The sequence below is a fragment of the Strix uralensis genome, chromosome 1 (assembly GCF_047716275.1).
Source record: "Strix uralensis isolate ZFMK-TIS-50842 chromosome 1, bStrUra1, whole genome shotgun sequence".
In the NCBI taxonomy this organism is placed as follows: domain Eukaryota; kingdom Metazoa; phylum Chordata; class Aves; order Strigiformes; family Strigidae; genus Strix; species Strix uralensis.
In genome coordinates this window covers 81209926-81233307 of record NC_133972.1, presented here as the reverse complement: position 1 = coordinate 81233307, position 23382 = coordinate 81209926, and the positions used below count along the sequence as shown (strand labels likewise).

The following is a 23382-nucleotide window of genomic DNA, read 5'->3' as shown; positions in this document are numbered from 1 at the left end:
CCAACAGAATGTTGTCCCATGTCTGTAAGTCTGCTGTTTCCAGACTGTTGAGGGTCCTCCTCCTATGCTAGTTTTGCCCTTTCACCTGGCAAAAACTTGCTCTGTTCTGCTGGCAGTTAACCAAAAAGTAATAAGATCATCTCCTAGAGCATGCTCTGTTATCACAATACAGCGCTGATCTCCACAAGAAAAAAATCCTCACATTTTCAAGGCAGGCAAATCATTAAGTGCATATAAGCACTTACTATCTCCCATACATCGAGCAGTACACACTTCCGGGCTGTAAATCAAGGTCTGAGTCTTGAATTAGCTTTCAGTGTCCCAAAACCAACAGTTGCATTGCTTCGCCTAACCACCATGACTATAACAACTTTAACAAAGAGAAATAATCCCATGGAAAACACTGGCCAGTTTCCAAGACAAATAAATAGCTATAAGCCGAGAACAGCTCAAATAGTAATTACAGACAACAGTCAGTTGGGTGGTGCATGTGGAGTAGCCAGAGAGAATGAATAAACTGACTCTCTCTAATGCGAAGGGAAGCAAGAAAGGCAGCTTATTAGCCCTACAATGCAGATGGGCTACAGCCAGGGTGGTATAAGGGAAAATAGCATGTGTCTCAAAACAAACCTCTTGTGAGTCTGTGCATGGTGAACTCCTGTACACAGAACTGGCTCCCTAAGAGAAGTTATGTCTAATCCTGGTGCTAAGTCACCCTTTTCAGGTCCTGGAAGGAAGAGTACTTGAGTTCACACTATCCAACTCAGCTTTCCACATCACCAACACAACTAAACTGTGAGCTTCTGGAGTTTTGGTTTGATTTTATACAACTATACCTTACAGAAAGTGAAATTTTAGAGAATAAAATTAGTCCTAACTTTGTTTCTAAAGTAAAATCCATATGACTTTACAACGAAAAAAGCAGTATTTTAGATGACTTGAAGTGTCACCACTACAGCAGCAGTCCAAGCTAATATGTATACCTCAGCAATCCCAGAAATTTGTGTATTCAAACACAGTTAAAATAAAATGAAGAGCCTTGTATTTCTATGATCACCGTGGGAATGGCATACTTTGTTCTGATGGGGCATCCTTGACTTATTGGTAGATGCTCTGCTGCAAACTGACAGAAACGACCAAAAAAAGCACCAGATTGAAAAATAATGCTGTTTTTTCTACTAGCCATCAATTCTAGTCAGTATTCATCACGTGTGCAGTTACCAACAGCACCGCAGGGAACAAAGGAGCACAGACCTGGTTTTAACCAATTTTCTTTGCTGAATCAGAAACACCCTCCCACCAGTGAGGCTGGGCAGTAGCCATACAACCGAGCTGTTCTACTACTTCTAGACAAGCTGTACAACCTTGTTTGGAGACTCTGAAGAATGCCTCAACTGAATTAAAAACAGTTCACTGAGGCAGAAAAATATTACTGTTTGCCTCTGGTTTCAGCCACGAAGGCAAACATCATGTGATCTTAACTGCATGGGCTGCTACAAACAGAAAAAAATCCACCACCCACTGAGAAAGACTCCACTTAGATGTCATTGGTGGCGCTGAAGAGAGCTTCAGTATTGAAGTTCTGCTTATATGAAAAGAATTAAATACAAACACAGCAGGAAGGGAATCAAATCAAAGGGCTTATATTGGCCACTAAGACAGTCAATGTACTAGTTGGAAACAAGTCTTGTTAGAAAGCAGGGCTCTCCACCTTTCAGTCTCCCTCCACTCCTTGGGTTTCAGAAGTAAGTTATTGAGTCAGAATCCTGTTATTACTCCTTTCTACCCTAAGTTTCCTTGTCCTTCCCTCTGCCCAACATACAGATGTAGCTTCACCAGCTTCTATTTTAATTTCTTCTGCTTCTTCCATTCTCCCACAAAGCCCATTCTAGGGGTATTCCACCATTCATAATTAGGAGGGCTTGCATTAATTGGCTGCCCCAAAGTAACTGCCTTCAGCAAGATACCTCTGTCTTGGAGGTACAAAAGCTACCTTGAGAGACAAGTGTGTTGCCTCTCCACACTTCTGTTAGCCAACCTCCCAGTCTTGCTTCCCTTCTCCCCTTCAACACAGGGATCAGAAATCCACCAACCAAGTGTGCTTTGAAGTATAAGAGACATTTACTCTAGCCCCATCTTGCCCAGCACGAAGTACAATGTATAGATGGAGATTCTTCCTCATTAACTGCACCTTGGAGCCAGATTGTACAATGTGCAACCCATGGCAGGCATCAGTTGTATTTAACGGAAAGCAAAAGGATGAAGATGGCAAAGCACGGCACGCAATATTGATTCTCCCACCTGAAAAAAGCAAGAGCTCCTCATTTCAGAGAGCAACAGCAGGAAACCTAACAGGATCTTGGGAAATAAATGGGATCATCTGAGCATCCTGCCTCACGTCACTTTCACTGTGGCAGCCATTACATGCTGATTCATCACCTTTCTACACCAAGACAGAACAGGAAAAACACAAAACACACAGGCACCAACAACCTGCAGTGCCTGCTGACAGATCCAAACAACACCTCACCACGCAAGGTCTCCCTCAAGAAAGTGCAGGAAGGCCCTGAACAGAGCCTGACTCAGCCTTTCACACAGGGGAAAAAGCTCATCCTCTAGGCAGCAAGATCTGTGTTTTAAGGGTGTTTCCCCACTCCTAGCCAGAGACAGGCATGTGACAGCCCTTTCAGTCAGGCACATGCCTTCTTTCATAGCCTAGTTCAGAGAAAGCTGCCATTTACTATTGCTACTACCCAGCTAATGTGGGAGACACCTGCAGAACAGAACTGGAGATTTTATGTCTGAACCTGGCAGCAGAGTGGGATTAAAAATGTTTTCTATTAACACGCGGTCAAAGATGGGACAAGCCCCCTGTAGCAGATTCTTGTGATACCACTTTGCTTTCAGGATGAGGTGGTAGACATGGGGATTTTAAGAGTACATTAATCATAGACAAAAAGCCTGCAGCTTCCAAAGGGTAGATTAATTATTAAAGAAGCAGCAATAAAAATATGCAGTAGTTCAGAGACATATACCTATATTATAGGCAGATAAGTGCTCCAATAACCTTGTACTTCAATTTGTAGATTCATTCCCCCCTTCCTGCAGGTAGCAACATAGCCATTCAAACTCCACTATTTTCATTAATTTCCCTTTGTGAGAAAGAATTAGGAAATATAACTAAGATGCTCCCTAAGTACTAGCAGTTTCCTCCCTCTTTCCACCTTCTCTCAGCTCCCATAATACTAGAGCATATTTGCTTCACCAACCAACAAACCACGAGAGGGATTGTGATGATGATTAAGAGCTTTTAAATACATCTATTTTTCCTTTAAAATAATCAGGATGACAAATACTGGGAGATTAAAGACAAGACCCTGTCAGAGTTTGAACAGACACTCCTTAACATCCTCACCTTTCAGAAGTCAGGTTAGTCACTAGAATACTCCAAACTCAGATATTCAGAATAAAGATGTGCATATGTGCCCTCAGGACATCATAACTTTGTGGAAAAAAGTCCATTGCTGATACGCACACTCAAAGATCCCCCAGTATTGTGAGTAAAAGCAAAGCATATTCTGTATTTGAATGAGGAATAGTTATTAACTGACAGGAATTAAGTTTCACCTCAATGCATTCAACCCAACTGAACTCCAAACTGCCCATTGATAGATACGAAATGTAAAAAAGCAAAAATAAAGTCTTCCAGCATCGGCTGAGCATCACGGAGTTGAGCAACTCCAGCTAGCAGTATTTAACTTGATTAAATAAAAAAGTTGGTAGGGAGGCTGGAATCTCAGCAATTTCTCAACAGAGTAGTTTACTGTATTGTCTCTGGAGGGGAGAAGTTTTAAGTCTCTGATGTGTGTATCACTATACACTGCGAGTATTAAACAGAAGATGACAAACAATTGCCAAGCTGGCTGTTCTCCAGTTAATCAGCCTGCTTTGACTCAGATTCATCTGTGAACTGCTGTTGAAAACCAATTGCTTGTTTAATGGGGCAGAAAGATGAAATCAATTTCAATATGCATCTCTAAAGTGTCCCTCTTATGTAAAAGTTCTGCCTGAGGGAGTGAGGGACACATACATTTCCTTCTGGTTGTGCCAGTTTCACTTCCAATTTGCTATTCCTACAGGTACCGAAATATAAAATTACATGAAGAAAGAAACCCTAGCCGCATGCAAATGGTATCTCTTTGGTTCACAGCATCCTCAAGACACAGACATAGAACTTCTCCCTGGTCTCTAGGGAGGCAATAGCCATACACCCAAGTGAGATTAGTTAATGCTGACTTGTCAGGTGTTTCATTAAGAAGCTGTGTCAGTGAAGAAACCAAACATAGTGAGCAATGCTAACACCAGCTGCTGCCACTGGCACCCTCTGTGCTCTCGGGAAAAGTGGTGGCTGCTGGAGTGGAGGACATTTCAGGGACAGATCACCTGGGCATGGCTGGGGAATTCAACCCAGGCCTGTCACCAAACAAGCAAAAGCCATTAAGTGGCACTGCCAGGAATTCAGGGTCAAAAGTAAAGCAGATGCACACACAGAGCATTATATGCTTTTGCTCAGGTGAGGAGCATTCACATTGGATCAAAAGTAATTTGCTGACTGCACTGCATCCCATACTCTTTTTCCACACTGAAATACCTAAAGCAATAGCACCATTTTAGGCTTAACCCTTTTTTCCTCTTCTCTGTTAAACAAAAGAAGTTTCCTAAGTTAAGAAATAATCAAATTTTACATTCCAACTTGGGAATTAAAGAACTGTGTTAAAGAATTTAGGATTTTTGATTTTGCTGTTGTGTTTATTATGATTTCATGACAAAGTCTGCACACACAAACAATCTATGTGATCCTTTGCTAACACAACAAACCAGAAAACAAAATTTTATGCTAGTGTAGGAAAGCGTAAGACAGACCACAGCCTGGACCAGTGGTCAAACCACCACCTCCACAACGTGCCCGCAGCCTCCCTGTGCTTTCCAGTCACATTTCATTAGTTTGTGGCTATTGTATGGAGGAACATTCCCGTGTCGCTCAGGTGCACCCGAGCAGGTCTGTGTCCCCGCCAGTCAGGCGCTGCACAGCCTATTGCCTCTTACAGAGGCAGCGGTATGTTCTCCTGCTATGGCTTTACACACAATTTTGGGGGTGCCAGCCCATGTTCTGCAGTTACTTTGAAAGCAAATATTCGCAAAGGTGTGGCTTGCTCATGAGTAGTATCAGGGTGCTTAGTCCCACCAGAAGCCAGGCAATGAAAATGACAGTGGACAGCCTACCTATGCGCTAATGCTCATCCTAATGCCCTCTGTCATTTCAGACAAAGGCTCCAAGTTCACAGAGAAGCTACTTGGTGCCACAGTAAGGAATTTCTGTCCCTTAAGACAGCCTAAGAGATCACACACACACATGAAAATGAAGTCTCCTCCTATGTCATATGCAACGTACGAACACTGCAAAAAGAATCAAGCGCTCAAGCATACCAGAATTAAAAAGCTGGTGTTCTCTCCTTGTAAAACCTGATCTTACACCATTGTTATCATCACACAGATAACTAAGTTTGCAAATTGTATCTGCCAACCTGTCATTGTGCTTTTTCAACAACGCACTATCTTTGGAATAGGGTACACAGAAAGATGAAATGTTTCCAAGCCCCACAAGAAGGATACAAAAGAAATGAATTGAAAAACATAACCCAGCACCTGTGAATTTGTTTCCCTCTAGAATAGAGCAGCATCCATGACAGCAGGAGTGGGCAGCCTCGCAGCTCTTGTCTTTGACTCCACAGCTCACAGGCTTTCCAGGAGCTTCCAAAAGAAAGGATCTTATTTTCCATCCAAAGGCTTTGGACTGCCACCCTCATTTATCCCAGTTGAAATCAACAGGGGAAAGAATACTGATAGGGTTACCAGGTGCAAATAAACACTGTGATACTAATGTCTTCAGATTCAGGGAGCAACTGCCTCTCCCACCGCATACCCATGTGGCACACAAGTATTGCCAAATATTTCAGGCCATTCTGGATTATGTTCAGTCAGCATTTTCTGTAAGCCAGTCTCAGGTCATTAAGAACTTGATACAGAGGAAGAGAATTTAAGGTACTGCATAGGAGGCTATGCCAACAGTAGGTTATATATGTTGTGTGAGTGGGATGGGGAATTTCTATCCCACAAGAAATTTTAATATTTTGACACCTGCTTTCACCTAAGTCTGTTCTTGTTGCATAAGGATTCCCATGGTACAACAGACTAATTTAGCAAGGAAACTACAGTGAAAAATACACAATCCAGGAATGCAGGCATGAGGAATAAAACACAGAGTACACAAAAGCACCACATTTTCTCCAGAGAATGCAGAAATTAAATTTGACCCAGAACAAAAATATTTAGTTTCCCCAGCACACGGAAATGCCAGGAAAGTCACACATTTTCTATAGAAAGTTTCTATCTCAACACAATATATTTTCCAAAGAAGAAGTGTGTGTGTATATATATATTTTCAGGCAATCCTTCCCTCCTTTAAGGCACATGCCCCCATATGCCATGCTTTCCATTTCACATTTCACACTTCATCATGTGCCTTTTACCCCTTTGCCATCATTCTACTCATACATCCATCTTTGCTAGGTCTGCTGCTAATATTTCAGAACTCCAAATGAAGAGAGACCATGACTTTCCATTAAAAACAGTTGAATGAAAGAGTTTCTTCCCCTCCCTGACCTTTCCAAGGGAGGGTGATCAGCTCAGCTGGAACCCCCCCACACACACCATTTGTCACTTGTCATTTCTTTAACTTCCTTTACCAGGGTCCAAAGACTGTAGCCATGTCAGACAAAGTTGCATGCTGCCATTAGAAAACTCTACACTTCAAGAATTCAATTTTCCTCACAGGATGATGTTCTGATTTCTTCCCCCTTGATTTTACTCCATCTGAAGCGTACTCTGCAGTACATGAGAAACTCAATCTACATAGAGTTCATCCTGAATGCACACAGACAATGTGGTCTGAGGAGAGTACACACTGATGAGTTCTCTCATCTGCACCAATTCCACTGCTGATGCAATCACACAATAATCCTGAAGCGTATCTGTTAAAAAACAGAGCAGAGAAACAGGTGGTGGTGGGGTGGGAGAAGTATTTCAAAAGGTACTTTTGATTTTTTTTCGTTTAAGCCACATTACCTTGCACAGTTGGTTTTGACTGCAGTTACAAAACCAGCTAAATCAACAAAATTCAGGAGGTGGCAACATGTGGCAGAAACTTCTGAAACTGGCTGTGCTGTTTGAGGACTTTAATGCAGAGCCACACCTTTGCTCTGTTTTCAGATTTAGTTTCATGAGATGACACCGGTCAGTGATGCAGTTTGCCACCCCATCAAAGTCCACTTCCCTGCATTCTCACCTCCCCTGACATTTACCTCTGATATTTGCATCTGTTCGCTCCCTAATTGGATATTTCAACAGAAGAGTGGAAAGTCAGCTCAGCAAAGTGACTGTTTGTTGGCTGGATTAAATGGCTGAAGAAGGTGAGACAAATGTCAAAGCCAGCAGAAAGGAAGAGGCTGCTGAGAGGGATGTGGGTGAGAAGGGCTGCTCCTCCCGGCAGCAGGAGCTGCTGGGCTATTCCCCCAGGGTTCACCTTGGGAGTTAACGTGCAGTTACAAGAGCTCAACAGTTCTCCTACATGGTGACCACAGTAACAGGAACGCTATATCCAGTAATTACTGAACATCAGTATCTTACTGGGATCACGGTTTCAACACAGTTCCCACCAAGTAAAACTTTTCCTTAAAGACTGACAGAAAAACACCAGTACTTGAGGAGCGGGTACTGGAGACATTGGCAGTGGCTCTGCTGGCCCCCAGACCCACACCGACCTGACAGCACCTCTCAACAGAAACCTGTGCCGGGGCAGAATGAAAGGGTCTCAGGAGATCTTTCTGTTGCCAGCCTCTCCAGGTACAGAGAACATGGCATGGATTCGCCAGCCACATCCTATTTCTGTCCTGATGCAGCAGTTTGAAGATCAAATGAAAAATGAAAGTTTTGACAGTTTGTATGTTCAGGTTTCTCAAATGCATAATTTTACACTTAGCTTTTAAGTGAAATTAAATCCAATGCATTTTACACTGAATACCTGTCTGGAAATTGTCTCAAATTTTACATCCCAACAGTAGCATTTCATACCAATTACACATTGTACAAGTATAACTGCGTGCAGTATAAAAAAAACTTAAGAGATTTTTTGGTTTGGCATTTAACCTTGTTACAATAGTATCTTAAGTTTAAGTCACTGAAATTCTATTATTTGACATTAGAATTGTGCATAATATTTTGTAGACCAATATTCCCAATTCAGAATCATCAGGACAAATTATTTTCCATATAAATCTTACAAATCTTAGTGAATTCTCTCAATATATTATAGCAAGTGTTGTACCTTTCTCACAGATGTCTTTTCCAAAGAATAAGCACTATTACCTTTCAGTGCTGAGAAAGTGAAACTCACTCTTTTCAGTACTACCATTTATAACACAAACAGGAGACACAGCTGAAATTTAAACACATAAATACAGAAACTTTCCTTTGTATTTTCCTACTTTACACAGTATAATATTTCAAAACAGAGATGGACATGCTATAGTCAGACATTCTCAGGCAGCCACCCAAGTAGCAATCAAAAATTAATTAAGCAAGTAGAAATAATAATAATAGTAAGAACAACAACACTGACAACTCCAAAGACTTTGCAAATGCTCTGAGTAGATGATCAAGGTCATAACAGCTGGTCAGACAATTCAATGCAGAGAGCTGCTTTCAGTATCTTTATCCTAGACACAAACATCATCATTTCTGCCCCTTAGTTCAAGCCCTAACTTTCTTTTTTATCCTAAAGCCAAAAATAAAATCTAATCTCCTTAAAGGGTAAAATTTACTGAAGCAAAACTGACAGGACAGCAACAAAATGACCTTTTCAAAGAAACTGGGTCTTTCCAGCACTGTAATATCAGATTGATGGTCTGCATTTCTGCTCCTGAAGGTTTAGGGCTGCCAAGCGCATGATCAAGATGTTTTACTCCAAATCACAGACTATTTGTTGTCATCAGCAGACTGGAGGCTTCTATTTATTCACTAATTTGGCTATGGCTAAGAAAAGCCATCCAGAAAAGTGGAAATCTGATAACCAAGATTTGATTGTATTTGGTTCTCCAACTGAACTTCAGAAGTTTTAAATAAATCCAAAGCCGGTATCCTCACTCCAAAAGCTGAAGTAAATAAAGTTAAAGCCATACAGATCTCTAAATTATTTTTAAGAAACCTTTTCTCTACTGCCAGTTTATCCACTCTTCTCCAAGACAAGTTAGTCAGTGCCTAGAAGTGGCGGAAGGACTTCCGCCTGATACTACTTCAAACAAAGACAGATATCCTGGGAGGAAACATCAACCTGTCCAAGACGTACGTTTCTAAACATGTTAGACCTGCTGCCTCTGCCAGGATGGAATTAAACACTGTCTAATGTTTAAAAAGCCTGGAAGAAAGAAGTTTTAAATCCCACATTCAAGAATGACCCTCACTGAATAAAGGCAAGCTTCACAGTGACTTATAACAGACTAATCTGTCTTCACCAAGAGAATTTCCTGACCTAAGATTGCTGCAGTAAGTTTGCAAGAATTGATTCACCTGCACTACAAGCAAGCCACAAGGGCTCTTAAACTGCATCTACAGCAGGGCATCATGGCAAGTCCTATTTATATCGTGGTTCTTGCAGTCCCTCCTCTCTCCCCATCTCCTTAGTCACCGGCTCCTGATCTCCTCCTTTGTCTGACCGCTCATCCAACCCTGCAGTGAGCTTTTGGGGGGAGAAAGATCAGAGGAAAACTTACTTCAAACCAAACAACAAAGTTTTCTGCTGATTTACACCCTTGAATCAGTTCAGTGTAGGGCCAGCAGTAGATGGGAACACCAGCCAGGGAAGGATGGGCAGATGCAGAGCAGGGAGAGCTGAGTCTACTTAGGCTGTCCCTGAGCAGCTGTCAGATTCTCTAGCAAGGCAAAAGCTTCAGCCAGTTCCTGCACTGTCATTTTGAGATTTTAACTACTCCCAGCAATCAGGGCAGAAAGGATCTTTTTTGCACATACACATAAATAAAAGGCCATCTCCTGCTTGGATAGGCAGGTGCATTATTTCTCCAAGAAGTCTGTTGCTGTGAGCAGAGCCATGCTTCAGCTGTTGGTTTGCAGCCAAGTGGTACCGGGCAAGTGGGACATGCATTGGTGGCCTGAAGGAGGGACAGAGACTATGGGTAAATAAATGTTTCCTAATCAGAACAGAAGTCATACGCAAAGCTGGCCTGGCAGGAAAAAACACTAGTATCTCCAGTGCAAATCCCACTAGGCACTGAGAACTCCCAGCCAGGATCCCAGCAAAGTACAGCACTGATACGACAGTGCTACTCAGATTCACACAAGCTAGCGCGACACGCTGTCAGCTTTGTCTGGCAGTGTTTTTGTTTCCAAAATAACTAGGATATGAAATCTTTAATTGCTGCTATTATTCTTCATTGGACAGGAGCAGATTTCTTGTTTTTGAAAAATATCTGTTGCATTCTCTCTTAGGAGCAGCAAGAGAGAAGAGGCAGCTGTGTTACATATTGTATATTCTATTTTCTTTATTTCACTCTTTGGGTCATGAATCAGTTATTCTTTTTCTCTGCCTTGCCACACATTACTGACCCTAGACCCACACGAAGCACCTACACTCAGCCAAAGACCACCATTAAAGAAAAGGTCAGGAAGGGAGGAAAGGCACCTGCATGAATACTTATTTTATTGAAATGCAACACTCACTCAAAAAGGGTAAAGTTTGTCTCCTGAAAAAGTCAAATCCCTCAGGTTAAAAGTTTACAAGGTGCAGATGGAACTTTGCATATTTTCTTCCAGATTCAGCACAGGCACCAAAAAAATAAAGCAAGCAGGATGGGACAACACTTCAGGATGATTCACAACTCTAAACTCGCACATGACATCTGAAAAGACTCATATGGGTAGAGTCAAGGTTCATATAAACAAAGCTTCTCATGCCCAAATTCCAAAGCACTGGAGTGCAATAATCAGGTTTCTCTACTGTACAGATACAAGAGAAGCCATTTTTTCCAATAGATGACTAACACTGACAGTTTTATTTATTTAACTTTCAAAGCAGAGTCATTTTTAATGGATCTGTAATTCAGAAACTCTTTAATTAATTTTCCTCAAGCTTCCTAGAAACATAGATTTGGTTTTGTGCCTTGAAAAACACGTCAGTCAAGTTCTAGGCAAAAACCACCATTTCAAAGTCAAAGCTATAAATGAAACAAAAATGGGATTTTATTAGGATCTCTGGTTGCAATTTCACCACATAAACTACTTCCACCATTATACAATCTTTTAAAGTTGCTCTTGTTTTTCCTCTCTGACTTCAACTCATTTTTTGTTTGCTGTAATAAAAAAACCCATTCCTTTCCTTATATTGCTTTTTGCCTCACCACATTATTGATTCTGCTTCCTGGGAGGTTTCTGTTACTCTTCTTTCTTCTGACTTCTTTTACAAAGCTGTAAACCAAATGCTTTACATCCAGGAGACAGCTATGCTGCCTACCAGCACAGGACCGAAATAAGGGTGGAAGCAGCACTAGAACTGAAGAAGGCCCTTGAAGAGCTGACAGAACAGCACTTTGTTCCCTCTGGACAGCAGTTCCCCATCAAGCAGAAAACTCTAGGGATTCATTTATTTATTTTAGGACAATGATCCCTGGTCCATGTGCTTAAATATCTTATTGAACTGACACTTCATGGAGAAAATGCCCTCCTCATTTCTCTAGAGAATTAGCCTTAAATGTTTGGATAACAGATGGTACATAAAGTAACCTACCTATGCCTTGGTATCGGGGCACACAGGTCTTCCAGTCTGCATTTTTAACAGAATTATTAATCACAGTGCACCGCATTCCAGCAGAGCTTGCCCTCTTCCACTGCATCGAGGCACTTTTCATGTCCTTGGCTGGCTGAGGCATGCGCAAACACTGCGCTCCGCTGCTGCTTCTGCCAGACATTATTCTCCTCGGAGAATAAACAGCATCAGAATGAAATGCATGTCCTTAACCTAATATATTGAGTATGTGAGGTAAGCCACTGATGGAGACATATTTGCACTTAAAAGCCTGACTGTATGGGAGAGGACTGAGGCATCAGTGTACGAGCTAATAGTTTGCTCTAAGAGCGTGATCTCTGCCACAGGAATAAGACAGAAAGCTGGAAGGAAAAGCCACAAGAATGGTTAGTCTGTCCTTAACTCCTCCAAGCACACGTCAGTTAGAGAGAGATGCTGGGGCATCCAGGAGCTGGGGAAATCACCCAGAGGGATGCAGGAATGTGGATCCTGAACTTCCGATGCAAGTACTGGACCATGCTCCCTCCCACGGTTCAGCACGGACACAGTTCACCAAGGGACAGCTACATTTCCAAGTCACTGAGCCTTCTTCAAACAACCCCATTCTCTAAAATACTACCTGTTTTATTACCAAGCCTAAATTCAAGATCATCTAAAGTTGGAAGATTCCTTACTGAATGTATGGGTGACTAAAGCAGACATACAGCTCATACATGCAAAACTGGAGTAGTGTTTGCAAAGATTTGCAAATCATTCATTAGACTTCAGTAAACTGATTCCTTCTCTCACAATTCATACCATAACCAGAATTCAAAGAATGTGAGCAAACACGTTTTCAAGATACTAACATCTCACCTTATCTCTAAAAACTACGAAAGTGTATGTACAACCCATTTAAGAAGGGACCAAATGTTCTCAAAAGGCAAAAACATAGCTCATACTTTTAGGTCCATCAGTAATTGCAGCATATGACTTACAAACAAATTCATCTGCAATGCAACATCGAGCAGTTTTGTTTAAAGAAGAAAAACGAGTGATGAGCACTGGTACAGCATGCATGATTAAATTCTTTAGACTGGCAACAAATAAAATGAATTAAAACAAAAGTGAACTTTTTATTGTATCTGACTAAATAATACACATTTATAGAAATACTGCAATGAGCGCTGCCTGCAAATTTCATGCTTTAAGTGAAATTTAATTAACAATTAACTTGAACTACTAAAAATCCCATGGCATTATGTTGTTTGTAAGTGAGAAAATAGGAGTCATGTCTGCATGACTGGGGATGGAAATTTGGCTAGCCTTGTTAAATTATGGTTCCTTTTGAATGGCACATAAATATTTATGTGAATTTGTGTGCTGACATTTGTTGCTGGACTTGAATATTCAAGCCATTAGAGATATCTTCTAAATCCACCTTCCTCATACATGTGTTTTTTCCTCTATGCACATCCTGTTGCCACGATAATTTGGCTTGCATTTTCCCGACGAGTTAACCTGTAGGAACAGGCAGGAAAGGGAAGTAAAGCATTATCCATTCATAGGTGATTTATGAACCTACGCATGCTTCCTTTTCCAGCAGAAAGTTAACATATGCTCACAGGAGAAACGTGCATACGCCTGTGCCTCACTGGAAGAAGCAGCTGGGGAAAAAAAAAAAATCCAGCCCAATATGCTGACTACCTTAAGGTCAGCTCCTGAGCTCATTGCTGCCCATCTCATTTCCAACACCAGCCCATCCAGTTTTTAACTTCTGTCAAGTGTAAGGACACAGCCGAGAAACTGCATAGCTAAAACTCAGTAAGCCAACAGACTTAGCAGAATAGGCTTTATACGTATGGCTTCTCTCTGATGCTCTTTGCAACAAATTCAGTTTCCTGTCAGGAAAAAAAAAAAAAATTTTTTTAAGAAAAGTTAAAAAAAAAAAAAAATCACAGCTGACAGAGTTTTCACATCCCTGCCTCTGAACCACTTTCATTTCTCAGAGAAAAAAACCCCACAACATACCTCCCAAGTCATGGAAGCAAGGGATTAACCATAAACCTGCAACAATATCAGACATACACCAGTGATACAATATTGCTGCACTATCAAACCCTTGTAACTGCAAAGTACACAACCATTTCCCAGCCAAAATAAGCAGAGTAGTTGGTGCTCAGGCACTGCTCAGGCGATAGTGGGAAGGCTTTAATTTGTTGGTGAGAAGGAGCAGACCTGACAGCTGTGGTGGAGTACCCTGCTCCTGCCAGGAGGACTCCTTGGCAGCACTACTGAGACCCACTCTCAGGGGGGGGAGGCTGGCAGGGGCCCAGCACTGGCACACACCAGCCGAAGGGCTCTGCAAGATACAGATCACCCACATCCCGATGGTGGTATCAGTCACTTTGGACAGGGCTTGCACAGATGCGTGCACACGTGTTACGTGAAGCTTTTGCTGCCAGCAACCCTCCACAACGCTGAACACTAGCTTGGATCCACAGAGCAAGGAAAAGCCGTTTAGCAGCTGTCTTACAAGGGGGAAAAAAAAAATAAAAAAGCAGCAGGGGCAACAGACACTTCACAATTTACTCTTAGGCTCTAACACCACTCTAGCCAAGTGAAATAGTTGCAAGTGAAAGGCAACTTTCTGGATTTAATCATCTTAAACACTCCCTTATAGTTTGAAGCTATGGTTGTATGAGCAGCTGAGACAATGCAAAGGAGTTTGGAAGAGGAAGAGAGGAGCCCCTCATTTCCTTGCAGTGGCAATGAACTCTTAGCTGCACAACAGGGATGAGCAAACCTGTTTGACATTGCACAGATAAAAAAAAGGAAATTTAAAAAAACAAAATCCCTAGAAGTGTCACTGCAATCCTGAACAGTTATGGTTACAAGTATTTGCATGACAGAAGGTAAGATTTCACATACTGAGCATACCCAAACTGCTGGAGCTGGTTTGAGACAATTAAAAGGTACTTTAAGGGGTAAATGCAAGCTGTGTTTTGAGCTGGGGAAATTGCAAGTGTACTCTAATCTCATCTGATTGTCATCATCACCACAAGTATAACAACCGCAGTGTTGTATCTTAATTGCATTCCCAATTGACCAGTCATACAAAAAGTACCTCAAATAAAATTAATTCCTTGGGCTTTTTGTCACATTAACAACACACAAGATTTTCAGCGACTGAAATGGAAAAACTGATTAAAATTAGATCCTGCTGCAATTTCTGCATTAACCAAACATCTTCTAACCTCCCAAGGAGCTTTAGAAAGATCTTTCTTTTATTCCCCTTTAGCATACTTTAAGACTTTGTATAAATTAATTTCAAACAGGCTGCCTTAAATGGTATAGTTTTTCCAGGATTCAGGACAATATGTTAGCAATGCTTCAAGGGCACCTGTGCTCCAGAATACAGTTTGTAGGGGTTAAAATAAGGATGACAGCCCATGCCCTAATGGCAGACACTGTGTCCCTAGAAGAGCCCATAGGCACTCTGACCATCAGAAAAGGGAAGAAAATTCAGAGGAAGTACTGAGGAGAAAGTGGCCAACAGATTATACGAGGAGTCATAATTTGATTGTACTGAAGGAAGCAACATAGAGCAAGGAAGATTTATACTTATAAGGAGAGTACTGTAATTCCAATAACCTTTTCCACTCTTGCATAAATTGAGCCCCCGGCACTTGATAAAAGGCACACACAGTCCTTTCTTTGAGCAGCTGGAGTGCTCCTACCGCATATTATTTTTAACAAGTCCTGCACAAAGCTATTAAAAATGCAGAGGTGTTGTTTCCAGAAACTCACATCCCATCTCAATGTTAGATCAGCCTGTGGCCACTCTTTAAACAAAGCCCTTCTGTGTCATTTAACAATTAATGGTTACTTTAGGGTGATCCAGTAAGATTTTCATTCAGTGGATCCCTCCATGATCACTCCCAGTAGATCTGCCTCAGGTGACTCCGAGCAAGGAAAGGCTGGTTACATAAACAGAAGGTAAGTGGCTTCACAACCTTGATCTTATCACAGGCCTGCCAGTGGAGAGAACTGCATGTTACAGCAGAGCTAACAACGTCTCAATGCACTGGAAAGGAGTCAGATGTTTTCCACATCCTCCAATTTGGGAATGCTTTGCAGAGTTATTTATTGAGCTGGTTCAGATTACACAGAGTAACTTCAGAGCCTGTGGTTTCCAGTGCTTCACCTGCCTTGCCTAGCCAAGGCCATGCTCGCTACTGAAGGGTCAGGAGAGGAAAACAGAGAATAAAATCAAGCAATGATATTGTTTAGAGCAAACTCCAAGAGAGGTGGGAATAACAAACTTGGGATGCTGCAGGATCTCAGAGCCTATACACTTCTGGGAGGGAAGGGAAAAGGAAGGGGAAAAAAAAAAGGATAAATCTCACACTTTATATTGATACCTGACTGGAAGCAAAATTATTTTACAAATCACTACAGCCCAACACCCACAGGCTTCCATGCTTCATTTTGGCACTTGCTCATTCTTCAGCCTGGAGCAAGCTTTCTAGCACACCACTCTAGCTTTCCAGGATACATGTTAAAAAAAAAACCCAACCAAACACCTTAAGCAGCCACATTTAGCCTCTCTCAGATCAGTGCCTGTGTAATTTACAGAAGTAACAGGTTAGATTGACCTAGCTATAAATGAGAAAGATACATCACAGCTGGACATCTTAATCAGTCCGAAAGCCTTTGCCAAGCTTCTCCAGGCTTCTGAAACACAACCTATGATTTTCACCAGCATTTTTACCTTTTTTCTCCTAACAGTGAAAGAGAAACAATATGCCTACCCATCCTGCTACTCTGCATCAGAGGGGCACCCCTGCTTCCTCGCTTCAACCTGAGATGTCTCCCTCTCAGCAAAGCTATTTCCAGAGCCTATTTATGGGTTCATTCAAGCCTAGACTCTCTAATTTTGCAGCACAATCTGTATTTCAGTCACCCATGAAACTGCTGAACAGCCTGCAATTGTGTGCAAATCCGCACCACAGCTTGTGCTGTCTGAGCTCAGGTACAGTCATTAGCGACGGCAGACAGCACTGTAACGGGAGGTTTGTTAAACCTGCCAGGAGAATTTGCCAGAAAAATACAACTCTTCCCCTCCTCTCCTACCCTCAGCCATAAGAGCTCTTGCATCAGCTCACACCAGCTTGTGAAAGCGAGCCCTAAGGAAGGGACCCACGCTGAGTCAGCTGCAGCATCTGGCCTGCACAAGCACACAGGAAAAGGCTGCCCCGTGGTCATGGCCAAGGCAATGCCCCAGTGAGACTAAAGTGACCCAGAAGCAACACCCTCCCCACCCTTGAGATAATGAGATTTGCTTTCTCCCATGACTTCCACATTTGCCGAGTGTACTTTGTCCCACAAGAGTTGCAACAAGCAGGCAGAGCGATCTGCAGTAAGAGTGGCACACCTCGTCTGCTGTATGAGTCCACAGACACCAGCTGAGGCGTTACTCAGGCACACGTGTCCCTGCTCAGGGCTTCCACGCCTGTTCCCCCTCCCTCTCGGCCTGTCCAAAGGAAGCTTCTCGCAGGACCAGCTTCGGGCTTTCCACCCCAACTGGCAAACTCAAACCTCCTCCTCTTCAGCTGGGCAGCAGGCTACAGCTCTGTGCACCCAACCGTGCTGAGCCAGGAGGTGCAGGATGCCTGTCCTTCCTCCCTGGACGTGCACGCAGCAGCGAATACTGGAACAAAAGGCACCCTCAGAAAAAATAGCTTTTCCCCTGCTTTCTCTTAAACAACCTGTTCTCGTCCAACCCCTCCATCTACACTCTTTCCTACATTTAACTGCTGGGCAGGCCATACATCCCCTTCCAACCACTGCAGCCAGAGTGCTCCTTAGCACCCTTCCACCATTTCTCTCTCCAGGAGTTTTCGCCTCCACTCCCAGCACCCTCCTCCAACAAGGGGCGGCCCATTTCCACATAAGTCTGCTCAGCAAACGTAGCAGGGGACCTAACTAGTATATCACAGCAGGAAGCTCCAGCTCTGTGCATCAGATGACTGCTGAGCGCGGCATATCAGGAGCCACTTTGCCCTCCTAGGAAGAGCTTCCCAAGGACCTCACTGGTGCCTCACCACACAAGACCAGCTGCTCAGGAGCACAGGAACCCACTGAAGGTTGGTACCAGGCAGGAAACTACTTCTGGAAGATGGCAGAAGCTCCCTGCCTCCACACCAGCATGAAACAAAAGGCTTTCAAAGCTGCGTGTGTTTGTTCAGTGGAAAAGGATTAACTGCCTTTCATTCTCCTAGATGATGCAATGACCTGTAGCACTCAGGAGAAAGCCCCAGGTTCATTTCTCCTCTGCTTCCCTCCTTTGCAGCAAGCATCATCACTTGCACAAAGCCTGTCTCTTCCTGCAGGTTCACTAGAAATTTCACCTGAAACATCTTTTCAAACAAAACTACAGCAGCTGTAGGAAAACTTTTCAGTTTAACAACTCAACATTTGTAAGTGGTTTCTTTAGACAAGTCCCAAGCAGCTCCAGGCAAGAGGCTGTCCTTGGAGGCCACAAGAAGCTAGCTCACTACAACACTGAGGAAAGCCTGCAGAGGAGCACTGGTGGCTCCATCTCAGTGCTGTCCCTCCACAGAAGGAGGCAAGGCTCGTCCCCGGGCTCACTCTGCACCTTAGGACAGACAGGTAGGAAAACAGGCTATTGAGGCGGTTTGAATGGTGAGGGCAACTCAACCTTGGCAGCACTGCGTTTTAAAGACAGCACTTCAGTGCTCTTCCCACTCCCAAGCATCCAGAACTATTATTTACAATTTCCCTTAGGCAGGCCATAAATCCCAGCACAACTAGCAAGCTCAACACAGTGTAAAAGGATCCTTGTGGCAGGCTAATTACCTTTGCAGGCAATGCAAGCCTATACAGTTTGCTTCTGCACAGTAGCTTCGAAAACTTCAGCTAATGACTGTGTTAGCAGATCAAACTTTCCACTTTCTATTGTTCTGCTCAGGGCAGCTAGCTGGGAGTTCAGGGGAAGAAATCAAGGCCATTAAGAGAAAGGGAAGAGAGGCTGTGAAACAGAAGATGACTCCACAAAAGAGTGCAATGGCATGCTAAGGACTCCAGCAGAAGGAGAAAGATAGTAAATCCAAACTGGGAGGAAGCCTAACAGATTATGAGTACTAAAATCAAAACCACCACCGTCACCAAAACAAACAAAAACTCCTGTTACTTTAATTCTCTTAAGATTTTAGGGATTAATCCTCTCCCACTACTCTACACCAAGATGACAATTTTTTTTTTTTTAAATGAAAATATTTGATACAGAAAAACCCACTCCCCCTCACCTCCCCAGCCAGAAGGTCAGAAAATTTACCAGGGGCACAGGTGCTGCATCTTTCACATTTTCTCACTTCCTTAGATGTTCAGGTTGCAGGTAATTTCACACAGATCTCTCCAAACACCTACTAGCTGTATTCATGCATTGTCTATCCAGACAGCAGTGGTTACAGCAAACACTTGAATTATAGAGAAGGGGTGTGTGTGTGTAAATCAGACTCAAATCCTTGCTCTGGATCAAGCAGAGCATGAACTAACCAGGATCTCCCTATTTGCTGAATGAAAGCCTTGGCTGGCAAGCTACTGTCTGATCTAAGGTGACACATGCAGTCTCTTGCTTTGATCTCAAAAGGTCCATAATGAAACTTTTACTTAGATGACATTTCCCCATGAAAATCTTCAGTTGCAATGACTCTCTTAAAAGTTTTTAAAAAAAAAAAAATAAAAAAAATCACAAAACACTAACATGCAGTATTAGGCTGTGAAAAATTCCAACAAGCCTAATTCCCAGCTGAATGTCGTACTGGTAATGACTGAAGCCTCCTCCCGTGAGAACCACACAGGTTAAAACACTTCCCAGTAAAAGTGCAATGGCTTCAGTGGTAGTTTTGGTGAAAAATTAATTAGAGATTACATGATCAAAGGCAAGAGAAGAAAAAAAAATTATACATTGAGTATCATATCAGCTATAACAAAGAAGTGCAATACAGAACAAATTCTTGTGTACTGTAGTCAGGCTTCTTTCCCCTTGGTGCAAAAACAAAACAAAAATTGGAACTTAGTACTATGAAACACTCCATGAAGAGTAAGGATACTGTGCTAAATCTTGATGGGTTAGATATCATCTACGATAGGAAGTAAATAAAAATTTATGAAGATCTGTACAGCAACTTCCAGGATATAGTTAGATAATACTTTTCCAGAGCCATAATAAAAAGGGGGAAGTTTTGTGTTTTCCTCTGTTGGTGCAGTACCACCTGTTAATTACAAACAGCCAAGAAAGCAGACGCAGACAGAGCTCTCCGGAGCATATCCAAGGGACACAGATCGGGCTGGTGGTATCATGCATGTACTCTTCAAAGGCAAGGCCTTCAAAAGGTGTTTTCAAATGTTTTGGCTACAAGTTTACCAGTCACCCCAGATAGGAGCATGTAGACATTTCTTACAAGCTTTCCCTCAAGTTTCTCCCAGTTATTTTTTTTCCCTGGTGAAACAGACAAAAACAACAACAAAAAAAATCTTGATAAAAGGACCTCAGGCTCTTCTTCTCACATATTTCTGCTGTACTTCACAATCCCGAGGCAGAGACATAGTATCTCTTGCTGCAAGTAACAGAAATTTCTGAAAAAGTGCCAGAACACATACTGCTAGAGACAGCGAAAGTGGGGAGTCTCCCACTGAGCTCAATACAGCAAGGTGAAATCAACTCCCATTACTCATTATGGCTACAACACAGATGATACTTCTAGGTTTAAATAACAACAAGCAAACCCAAACCACCTTATAACTGTTTTATAATGAACTCTTGAACAGCTTCAGACTGCTCTGTACCAAGTTAAAGAGACACCTGTAAAATCCCTACCTCCTTACCAAAACTCAGGCTAAAGCTTTTTCAGCCCATATGATTGTGGTTTGATCTGTTTGGACAAAAGCAAGAAGCCAGAGAACAGCAAACCATGTACTTGATAAAGAAACGTTTGGATGGGTGATAAAGGCATACTCACGCAGTGCGTACAGGGAGAGGACAATTCCAGCCAGGCAAAATCCCTCAAAAAACCTGAGTGTGCTGAACATGGTCACGTTCACTGAGAGTGCCACAGTTAGTCCAAATACCAAAATGAATATGACTGAGAAGAGCAGCACAGGCCGTCGACCAACCCTAAAAATAAGGAAGTATGGAGAAAGTGTTAAAAGCCAGCATGGACATAATGCTAGATCATTACAACTGACAAAGAGAGGAACAAGTCATGTAATCCCTTCCAAATATTGCCACACATTTTTAATGCTTGTTCCATTCTTCTCATTTTTTTTTTCCTGCTTACTAAAACCCAGATTCCTCAGCCAGCTTTGCATTGACAAATTCATTTCAGATGGGATTATGCAGAGACAGCACATTGTATTACTGCTTGATTTAACCATCATTTTCAAAACACCAAAGACAAACAAGGAAACATCTAGGAACTACTGTAAGGCCATAAACAAGTCCCTTGGAGATTAAAAGCAACTTCTCAGAGCTTTCTGTAGTAGCACGACAGACTGTATGGTATTATGTGTTATATGGCATGGTATACTACTATTTCTCTACAGTCCACAGCCACAGAGTTTACTACAGAGGTCTCCTCTTCCCAACAGACATGTGCTTTTCAGCCTCATATGCAAGAGGAGCTGGCTCAAAAAACTACTTTTCCTGGCCTCGTTGTTGAGGGCAAGCCTAACAAACATGGACTGAGCACAAAGCAGGGTCATGCTGCTTCACAAAGGCTTAGAAAGCTGATAGTAATGCTCACAGGAAATCTGTGAGCTCCAAGTCCCTCCACCTTTTATCCCCACAGCAGCTGCAGAGACCCACAAAACCAGCCCGATTGGAAGGTGAGGAAGAAACTACTCCAAAAATGATTACTGGCAACAGGGGTGTGAGGATTTGCAGTTCTCCTTTGCAGGCAGGCTTTGCAGCTGCAACCTGTAGTTGCATGTGTTGGTGCAGTGCCGATGAGGAAGACTTACGCTGCCACTGAATGTGGGGGCACTTGCTGCAGAGTTTGGCTCTTTTATGTCAAAGGAACATGATATTTTCACATCTCTTACTCATATACTTAGTGTTTATAATTCCCCTTTCCCCCACTCTTCCTGTGCAAGGAGAATGAAACGAAGCACCAGAGCACATGGCTATTTTTAAGCAAGAATTGGATCATTATGTGGAGATTTCCAAAATTTTTCAACTTGTCAACTCCCACAAGTTTTCCAGTGGAACTGAGGATCCCTTTTAGTCAGCTCCATATGTCATTTCCACAAAGAATATATGAACTTGCTTTTCGTAGGCAGTTTTCACAGACCCATTCAAAGCAGTCTGTCAGCTGCAAGCCAGCCATCAGGTTGAATGTCAGCACAATAAAGAGCATTTAAATCTCACAACTTAGTCCAGTTTCACATGCTGAAGTGTTTCTATTCAACTATTTCAGCAGATTGTTACCAGTAGCTATAAATTATATTATACATATGCATTCACAATTAGAACTTTGGATTTTGCTTTGCTTAAAACAGAATGAGATCAATAAAATACAAAGTGAAGGGCTGAAAAGGAGACATCATTATAATTTTTTACATTTTTGAGAACTGGAAGAGTGCAGTAGTATGTGTGTCATCATTCACACTTTTCAAAGTCACGCTTAAGACGTCATGGCTCCTTGCATGAGGACAGGTTTACTGTTTTCTTCAGCTGTAGCATCACCTGTGGGGCACCTCAAAGTTTTAAGTTGTTGGCATCAACCATTCGATGTTTTTAAAACAGAATGTACCAACATGCAAACTGAAGACAGCAAGGTCAAAGCAGACTCCTCTCAATCAGCGTACAAACCCAGCCCACCAGAAGATGAGCTGCTGTTGGGCTGAGGATGGGAACACAACATCACTGCCTCGGTGATATGCAATGCACTGGGAACATGCTGGACACTGGGGCAGTTACTGCTGTGTGTCCTTCAGATTTTATATTTATGGAACACAAAGCACTTGGGCAGGGAGGGGAAGCACCTCATATGAAACTGTGAATACAGAAAAAACACACAACTATGAACTCTGTGTTATCAGCGATCTGTGCAGACTTCTGCAGCCCTATTTTTGTAATTGCCAAGCTGTAATTCATACTAATTAGTATTTGTGGAAGTGTTTTGCAGATGAAAGGCATTATGCAAAGACTCAGAATTAGGAACTTAATTCTCATCACAAGCCTGACCTGCCATTCCCTGATGTTGATTAAAAAAAGACCTCATGCTTAGCATACTTCAGCCCCCTTCTTCCCCTCCTCCCACCCTCTGGTACTCGAGCTTCTCCATCATTAGAACACAGAATTTCTACTACCATTATGCAAATGAGTGGTTGCTGTTAATGAAGAATCAGGAAATCCAAGACCTTCCTGGGCCTGTGAAAGCCAG

The 23382-nt window shown here is 42.4% G+C and overlaps 1 protein-coding gene across 3 annotated transcripts in view; it reads right to left on the bottom strand.

Moving 5' to 3' along the window:
• SLC22A23 (solute carrier family 22 member 23) overlaps positions 1 to 23382 on the bottom strand; it is a 116968-nt gene that overhangs the window by 71150 nt on the left and 22436 nt on the right. For all 3 annotated transcript variants that reach the window (XM_074873029.1, XM_074873009.1, XM_074873020.1), the window contains exon 3: positions 20959 to 21113. In XM_074873029.1, the coding sequence (XP_074729130.1) occupies positions 20959 to 21113 (155 nt within the window). The remainder of the gene's footprint in view (positions 1 to 20958; positions 21114 to 23382) is intronic.